The sequence below is a fragment of the Anoplopoma fimbria genome, chromosome 12 (assembly GCF_027596085.1).
Source record: "Anoplopoma fimbria isolate UVic2021 breed Golden Eagle Sablefish chromosome 12, Afim_UVic_2022, whole genome shotgun sequence".
NCBI classification, from domain to species: Eukaryota; Metazoa; Chordata; class Actinopteri; order Perciformes; family Anoplopomatidae; genus Anoplopoma; species Anoplopoma fimbria.
This window is the reverse complement of record NC_072460.1, coordinates 7198795-7208511: the sequence shown is the minus strand read 5'-3', so window position 1 is coordinate 7208511 and position 9717 is coordinate 7198795. Positions and strand designations below refer to the sequence as shown.

At 41.1% G+C, this 9717-nt stretch overlaps 1 protein-coding gene across 1 annotated transcript in view; it reads left to right on the top strand.

Moving 5' to 3' along the window:
• lrif1 (ligand dependent nuclear receptor interacting factor 1) overlaps positions 1 to 7767 on the top strand; it is a 7883-nt gene extending 116 nt beyond the window's left edge. The window contains exons 1-3 of the mRNA XM_054609275.1: positions 1 to 476; positions 1926 to 4278; positions 6628 to 7767. The exon at positions 1 to 476 is cut by the window's left edge and continues 116 nt beyond it. Of these exons, the coding sequence (XP_054465250.1) occupies positions 439 to 476; positions 1926 to 4278; positions 6628 to 7500 (3264 nt within the window). The 5' untranslated portion in view covers positions 1 to 438 and the 3' untranslated portion in view covers positions 7501 to 7767. The remainder of the gene's footprint in view (positions 477 to 1925; positions 4279 to 6627) is intronic.
• The last annotated feature ends 1950 nt before the right edge of the window (positions 7768 to 9717 follow it).

Here is a 9717-nt window from a genome sequence, read left to right as displayed (position 1 = left end):
CAAAGACTAACGAGAACTATATTCAGCCTAAACAGATAGTTGTGGTGAGAAAAAAAAACACCGTTTGGCAAATTAACATTAGAGAAAAAACACTGAGAAAATTGCTGCATTGAATACAACCACGTAACAACCGGAAGCCCGATGTAACGGATGCGGAAGGAACGGAAAGCGAGAAGTGAACCGCTGAACGATAAACGCGAATAAATCGGCTACACGACAACAGATCCGTCTCCCTGTATATTATAGGGAGAGAAGTAACGGCGTACATAAGTTGCGTTAGCGTGTGTCGACGTAAGTCACCAGAAACGTTAACTTTTCGGGCCTTTTGTGTAAAAACATCCGACCACCGTGAACGTTAACGTATGTATGCCTGTTTTACTTACGCTGACTGACTGGACGGGAGGACTACAGGTGAAGTCTCACGTGGTTTCATGAGTCATGTACCGCTCAATGAAAGAAAAGGATCCGGGTCACAGGTAAGGTTGGCTTTATACACGGGTTGAAAACATCCGACGTCATCCCATTAACGCCGTAGGGCTTATAATGTTCAATTAAGCCAATTAAAAGAACTGTGGATTTGGAAGACCACCCAGTCAGATTGATGGTAGATGTTTAGCTGAGAGTGAGTTTTCAATGTATCAAAGGTGGCTCGAGGGCTCTAAATCAGACATTCTGAGCCCTTTGTGTAAACTTTTGTTGTTTGCATTTCTACGGACTTCACCTGAGGGAATTAACTACAAATCATAGCGTTTTGGGCAGTAAACACAGGGTTACCAGGGGGAAACCTAAAGGCCTTAAAACAGGTAAACAAAGAGGATGGCAGGTGTTCAGCCTGGCATGTTAAAATACATTCAGAAACATTAACATTAAGAATTTAAGCTAGGACATCAAAACACATGGAAGTATTGACTGTATTACACACCTGGCTTATTCTCCAACCGTTTCTATTAATTAAGATAAGATAAGATAATCCTTTATTAGTCCCGCAGCGGGGAAATTTGCAGACTTACAACAGCGTAGAGTAAAGTGCACACAAGAGACATAGTAGAAGAAGACAAGCTAAAAATAAAAAATGAAAAATAAAAATAAAATAAAACAAGTATTATAAATAAGCAATAAAAAAAAAAACAGTAGAAAAAACAACAATAACTGAAATATTATATTTACAGACAGAGAAAAAAACAACTATTTTAACTATTTTTAACTTTTTTAACTATTATTGCACAGTGTAATGTGTAATGTATTGCACAGGTTTTTATTGTCATGTTATTATTGTCATGTGGTCATGAACGCATCCTCAGTCTTTAGCAAAGTATACATCGGCCAACTGGGATGCTCTGGGGCCCAATTATGCTTATTGAAGCTGTTTTGACAAAAAAAATGAATAAATAGATTTGACAAATACCATTTGTCTGGTGAGAGCCTGAAAGACGATCAAATCAGAGATTAAAAATGTAAAATACAAAACAATTGTACATAGTATTTTAATGATAACATTTTAACGTTTTTTTTGGGCCATCAAGGTAACGTGAGATGTCGCCGCAAAGTGCTGTCCCATTTCTATTTATACCGCTTCAAGCCCTTGCAGTTTCAGTTAATTCAGGCCTTAAAGCCTTAGGGGGGACTTTGGGATTTGGCCCAGGAGCCTGAAACTGACACCACTACATGGAATTTAGCTGCCTTATTTTCATTGTTTACACTTTTGCTTTTTCCTGCTGTGACAAGTCAAAATGTCTGCTTAGTAAAAGGCCTTCACATCTCATCTGCAGCATTGTAAAGAATCTGGACCTGTATTGTTTGGAAAAGCTTCCTTTAACATGTCAACAGACAAACTTCTGTCGCTTGGGTCAAAATCATCTGTAAAATGAATTCTTTAAATGTTCACCCTTTAATCTGATATGTTACTGTGTTGCTCTGTCTCTCAGTGGGACTGGTGTCTTCTACCAGGCAGTACCCGCTGTTGGCGTCGATGGAAGGAACATCATGAAACTGATTCCTGTACAAATGGTCAACGGACAGTTTGTCAAATCTCAAATAAGCCAGCTGAAAACGGATCCTACACCACCGAAAGCTCCAGTTGGCATGGCAAAAAAGGCAGCTTTCAGTCCTTCAACAACTGAGCAAATTGTCAGGAAGCACGTTGCCCTCATGAATGCCTTCCCTCATCAAGTAGGTTTGGATCTTGGTAATTCACTAAACAAGCATCCACTAAAGCAACTACAACAGAGTGTAAATGTAATGGCAACTGTACCTCCGATGGCATTACCTGTAGCAAACAGTGGGACGTCAGTAAGACCTCCATGTCAGCTCCCAGGCACAGTGAAATTTCCAGCAGCCCCCCGAGGACAGTTCCTTCAGATTCCCCCTAAGGCACATGTCCCAACCGTCCCAGGACCTGAACTACCTCTGGGTAGGAAGAAACAGACTTTACCACCATCAGCCAGCTCCTCTGCAAGTTCAGGCTTACCCGGTGTGACCTTCTTGTCACCTATCACAACTGTCAATCAAGGCCTGACTGCACAAAAGGATTCTCCACTTGAGACGCTCAAGTTGATTTGCAAGATAGCAAATCCAACATCATGCGGACCTCCATCAAAAAGATCACAACCACATTTAAATTTAATTCCAAATATTCCCCAAAGGCCCAACAGTCCCATAAAGTGGTCAATTGAAGAAGATGACAACTCAACGGCTCCCACTCTTGATCCTATTGATTCTTCTCTTATGTCAAAGATTCTTCGAGTTCTTGCAGAGACAGAAAATGCTGGGAAGCCCTTTGAGGACATTAAAAAACCAAGTCCAGCTGTTGACCCTATAAATTCTTCCCTTACCTCAGAGATTCTTCGAGTTGCGGCAGAGAGGGAGAATGCTGGGAAGCACTGTGACATCATTACAAAATCTGTTTTTGGGTCGAGACAGGGCAAGTCTGGACAAGTACAGGAAAACACCCTTGTCATGTGCAATGGGAAGTATCCACAACAGCAACAGAGTGTACATTTAATGACCATAGTACCTCAGATGGCAGCACCTGTAGCAAAGAGCGGAAAGTGTGGAAGACCTCCATGTGATCTCCAAGTCACAGCGAAATCTCCAGCACTCCCCAGAGGACAGTTCCTTCAGATTCCCCCTAAGTCACATGTCCCATCAGTCCCATCATCTGAACTATCCTCGAGTATGAAGAAACAATCTTTTACTCCATCAGCCAGCTCCTCTCCAAGTTCAGGCTTACCCGCTGCGGTCTACATGTCACCTATCACAAGTGTCAACCGAGGCGTTACTCAACATAGTGATTCTGAAATCGATGCACTCAAGTGGCTTTGCACGACATCAAATAAAACTTCATGTGGACCTCCATCAAAAGGATCACAACCACGTTTAAAATTAATTCCAAATGTTCCACAAAGGCCCAACAGTCCTATAAAGTGGTCCGTTGAAGAAGACGATAACTCAACGGCTCCACCTCTCGATCATATTGATTCTTCTGTAATGTCAGAGATTCTTCGAGTTGCTGCCCAGAGAGAAAATGCTGGGAAGCACCATGACGTCATTTCAAACCCAGTTTCTGGGTCGAGTCAGGGCAAAAGTGGACAAGTACCGGAAAACACCATGGTAATGTGGAACGGGAAGCTGTTTTTTGTGGCCAAAAATTGCAGCCCACCAAAAAGTGATGCACCCATAGCAGTAAGAAAATGTTATGAATTCAACAAACCCATCGTAGCTTCACCCCAACAATCGCTTGTGTCAGTTTCGCCTCAGAAGAAGCAGGGTCTCGGAATTCTAAGTACAAAGGAGTCGCGCAAAGTCAATGACCTTTGCGGTGATGATGCTCCCAAGGACTCGTCTCAACAAGCAGCTTTAGCTCATATGTCAGCAGTCACTCCTGTGGATGAAGACAATGTAATATTTGTGTCATATACCCCACCCAAACCTCAAGACTTCAGAGTAAAAACACAAATGGCCGCTTTGAGGGAAACCAACCGGACGGACACAAGCAGCTTGAGCAATGTGACGGAACAGAAGAGCCTGGATGGTACATCTGGCGCTCTCGGAAGAAGGGAACCTGGCCAGAGCGTGTCATTCAACACGGTCAAGAATCATACAGATGTTGGTGTTTCAACAGTGGTGAACATGCACGGTGATGATGATGATGATGATGATGATGGCTCAAACATTGACAGTCAGCAGAGCACCTCCACCCAACAGTTGGAGAACATGGACATTGATCCCAGCAGCATTGGAATAGGCTTTGGAATAGAGAAGGATACTCACAAAGTGGAGGTGAGGGCACCTTTATTGCTTCATTACTTTGGAAAATTGTGTTTTTTAATTTAAATATTTCAAGCATGGGAGTCGTGTAACAATTAAAAAATATTTTGACGCATTTAAATGCATTCATTTGAAATGTACTGAAATGTTCATTTAGTTGGCAAGTCATTTAGAAACACTGATGCACAAATGTAGAAGCTGGCAGAAGCCATTCAAATGTCAAGCAAATTTATGCAAACTTTTTAAATTACAAAGAAAATGCAAATTAGGTGCATTTCCATCAACGTGTTTTTTTTAACTCGGCTACAGGCTACACATGGTTGCAATCCGCCGGTAAACAGTAGAAGAAGTAGAGGTTACTGACTGAAAACAAAACAGGTCGGCTTGGCCATCTCACTCATCCAGGATGGAGAGGTCTTAAGGAATGTATTTCAGTTTTTATAGTTTTTATAGTTCTGTCATGTAAGCTAGTATTTAGTATTAGTTTTTCATGCTGTATGAAGAAAAAGCATTTACACGTTTTGGAAAACCCTATTCAGAAACAGCTGATAAGTCATGTGAGTTATATGTTTCCTACGTCAGAATTTAATCAGAAAAGACGTTTCCATAATCCATTTAGCGCATTCTCTTTTTTTTTTTTATGCAAAAAACACCTGAAGGGGTGTAAAACCTTTTTTTATGCAATTGAGGTATTTCATCAAATTTTGCCATTCCTATCCAGTTTTTCTAACGCAATACCGGTAAAAAGAGCGTCAGCCTCTAGTTTACATTAGCCATCTTTCTGTTTATTGTGACACTTAACTTGGGCTGTAAAGTCCGTTTGATAGTTTGTATATTGGATTAAATCCAAAGTGGCCGAAACTGGAAAAAGACTTCTATCTACCTTTTTGTCCTTGTTACCACCAAAAGAATAGTTTGGCAGGATGAGGGGGTCAGTGGGCAGGAGGGCATGAAAATAAGGGTCGTTTTTTTCATGGTTCTGCCACTTTGGATTTAATCCAATAAACAAACTATAAAACAGACCATGGATGTAGAATACCACAAAACAACACATTTATTTAACAAAAAACACACCTGTGATAATAGTCAGATATACCCATCCCCCCTAGATTCTACATTGATATAACAAGTCTATTCATTTTCACATTCACACAGTTGACAATTTATTGTCAGCTGTCCTTTCTGCATTTGTCAGTTTTATCTTTCAGCCCAATTTATGTATTTAATTTTTTCGGATTTGTCTAATATTATAGTTTTTCTCCTGGTTCGTAAGATGCGCCGCCCTGTTGACAAAATACTTTTTCGTGTTTGTGATTGCTCATATGCTGAAAACAGTGCCCCTTTTTATGTGAACACGTTCACGGCCAGATTGTGAAAACCCTGGGTTGATTTATCAAGTTGATAACCATCGTCGTAGGACTCCTCTTGGCAGGATCGCAGTTGTTAGCGTTAGTGGAGCCACATAACATAAAAACAGACCCTGGGTATGTTGAAATGGTTTGTAGTACAGGCCAGACTTCTAGCTGTATGTTTAAATGGCCCAATATCAGGTTGAAGAGGGCGACTGCTCAGACTTGTTCATTTCATCATTCTCTATTTATTTCAACCACATTGTGCTGAATCCAACCACATGTTAACAGATACAGCACCCATTGGTGGCACAAGTAATGCATCTGTTATGTACATAAACTAAACACACTATCACAATATGGACCGGATGACGAGCTAGACTTGAGATGGTACCTTTTTATATGTTAAAGTCAGCTCTTATTATATATATATATTTTTTTTTTTTTATACAACTTGCTGTTAATTAAATTAGAATTTTATCTTTGTTCCGTTCTTTTGGTTGGATTGATGTGTTGTTAATTTAACCACAAGATGGTGCCATGTAAAGCGCAAAAAGATGCAGGTGATACAAACGATGGCTTGATTCCAAATGATGTGATTAACCTATAGGATGCGTTGTTACGTTTGAAAATGTCTTGAAGGGTTTAAAAAAAAAGTGGTTTGCAACCCAACATTCTTGCTGGCCCCTGATGAAGACACAGCATTATGGGCTATTGATTCCCCAAAACTTACTGATGCAATACACAAACACCTCCAGAACAAGGCCAATCCCATCAGCCACAGGTTTCTGTGTGTTTAATGCTTATTAGCTAATGTAGAATTACACAAAGGTGGTGAGCATGCGTAGTTTAACTTTAATATCAGCATTTCAACGTTGGGTTTTTTTCCAGCATGTTAGCATTTAGCCCACATCACCACTATGTCAGAGCCACTAGCATGACTGTACATTTGTAGTCTTGTTTATGTATTGTTTGTACTTAAAGGAGTTTTTATTTTTTTTTGTCCTCACAGAGCTCTATGACTTCCACAACCAGTGGGACATCTTCACCGGTGCCAGAATCCTGTCAAAGGGCTGATGACCTGCTGAGACGGATATTTGGGATAACGGCCGACGTGAAAATTAGCCTGCAGAGGATTGACGGAGCCTCGGTTGGGTCTCTTCCTGCAGAATCTCTGGAGAGCGAGTCCATTAGATCAGCGGAGGATCGCGAGGAAACAACAAGCGGGTTTAAAGACGGGGAACTTCTTTTGACGCACCATTACAGTCAACAAGAAACTGGAAGCTGTCAGGAACTGTCAGAAGACTCCGCCACTCAATGTCCTCACTCAGATGTCGCTCTTCTCGAGTGCACAAACTTTTCACCCAAGGAAACATGCAGTGATGTTGAAACAGAGCCACTGTTTGGCTACGTGGAGCCCATAGATGAGGATTTCCTCAGCACTGACGGAAACGACTTCCACCACTCACAGGACACAGCTAGCCGTTCTCCGAGCTGCACGGATCTGAATGCAAACACGAGGAGACTGGGGAGAAAAAGGAAGCGCCCGACGTGTCCATGTTGCATCGCCGGCACTAAAGATCCCGCAGCGAGGTCCGGTGCAAAGTCAGAGGAGCCAGAGAGGTGGGCCTGGACGACGGAGCGGACGAGTAGGAAAGGGGGAAGAGCAAAGGCCTCAAGTAAAGACGTGAAAACGCCTGGAAGCATCGGCTGTCTAACGGCCAAGAACGGCTGTCAGACGTCCGAGGATCCAGCCAGTGACGGTGTATCCACAGCGTCCACGGACTCTGATGAACTTAAACTACACGAGCAGATCACAAGACTCAAAGAGCTTCTGAGAGAGAAAGAGGCGGCTTTAGAGCTGATGAGAAACGGTACGAGCTGAGAAGAACCGGCCAACATTTCAAACGATGAACATTCTAACGAAGCAGAGGGATGTATTTCGTGTTTAATATGTTATTGCTTCTATTTATTTTTGTTGGTTAAGAAGGACTAACACAAGTATCACCGTGTCTTCAGTGCACGTGTGCAAACCTGTGATCTGGTTTCAGTGGTTGTAGTCTGGTATATGGGCGACCAAAGCTTTTATTAACTGCGTGAGAGCGCTGCCGCACACATTTATAGTTCAACCACCCTTTTTCTTCTTTTTTTTTTTTTTTTTTTTAACACTACTGCTCTGCACGTCCATACCTGATTTTTCTCTGTCATCATTTTTATATCAATACCTCAGATCTAGGTATTTACCTTACATAACATACTTTCTGTTGCAGCTACTCAAAAGTGAGTATTATATTTTTCTCTCATGTCATGTGTCAGACCATCAGAGACACACACAGAAAAAAAAATATATATATATTTATTTCTGTGTGTGTCTCTGATTATAGGGGAGAGAAGGCGGACTGTTTATTATGTTCATGTTGACCGACGCCACACATCACACACACCATCAGGGCCAGATTAACTGAGGGAAACTAGAAACCATTGTTGTGTACTCGAGAGAGCTAAAGTGCTACAGATGTGTCCCTCCTCCTACACGGACTCTGACCTCCATTGCAGGCTCTAGAGGGGCCTGAAGGACACTGGCAAGCCAAACCCCCATCTGTCTGCATCAATGATGATCGAGACATTGTGGATATACTCTAAAAGCATGATGGGCGATTATCTGCCTCAGAAAACACTGTGTGGTTTTATACTCGGGACGTTTAATAAATATAAGTTGTTTTAATGTCATAGTTATGGATACTAATGCAATATTTCTATTTTATTAGGACACTAATGCAAATAAAAATTCACTTCAAATTATTCATGTGAGTCTTTTGTGAACTGTAGACAGTTAAACTAACTTCATAGGTTTTTTTGTAAAGTAATGTATTATTACTTGTTTTGTTTTGAGCAACACGGCCTAACAACCGGCGGTGATGTTATTAGGCCGGTCAGAAATATGTTTACTGAGAAAAATGGTGACGTGTTCAATACTTATTTTACCCGCTGTGTGTGTGTGTGTATATATATATATATATATATATATATATATATATATATATATATGTTTACTGAGAAAAATGGTGACGTGTTCAATACTTATTTTACCCGCTGTGTATATATATATATATATAATATATATGTATATATACAGCGGGTAAAATAAGTATTGAACACGTCACCATTTTTCTCAGTAAATATATTTCTAAAGGTGCTATTGACATGACATTTTCACCAGATGTCGATAACCCAAGTAATGCATACATAAAAAGAAAACCAAAGAAATCAGAAATTAAGTTATGTTTAATAAAATGGAATGACACAGGGAAAAAGTATTGAACATATGAAGGGAGGTGCAAAAAGGCATGGAAAGCCAAGACACCAGCTGAAATCTATCAGTAATTAGAAAGCAATCCTGCCCCTTGTCAGTGCAAATGAATATCAGCTGGTTCAGTCCCAACTGATGGCCTATAAAAAGGTGTCTCATTACCAAGGTGTCACACAAGAAACATCTCATGATGGGTAAAAGAAAGAGAGCTCTCTGAAGACCTTTGCAACCTTATTGTTGCAAAACATACTGATGGCATTGGTTACAGAAGGATTTCTAAACTTCTGAATGTTCCAGTGAGCACTGTTGGGGCCATAATCCGGAAGTGGAAAGAACATCATTTCACCATAAACCGGCCGCGACCAGGTGCTCCTCGCAAGATGAGTGAAAACAATTATCAGAAGAGTTGTCCAAGAGCCAAGGACCACTTGTGGAGAGCTTCCGAAAAACCTGGAATTAGCAGGTACAATTGTTTCAAAGAAAACAATAAGTAATGCACTCAACCGCCGTGGCCTGTATGCACGCTCACCACGCAAGACTCCATTGCTGAAGAAAAAGCATGTTGAAGCTCGTTTAAAGTTTGCTGCACAACATTTAGACAAGCCTGTGAAATACTGGGAGGATATAGTCTGGTCAGATGAGACCAAAATTGAACTCTTTGGATGCCATAATACACACCATGTTTGGAGGTCAAATGGCACTGCACATCACCCCAAAAACACCACACCAACAGTGAAGTTTGGAGGTGGGAACATCATGGTGTGGGGCTGTTTTTCAGCATACGGCACTGGC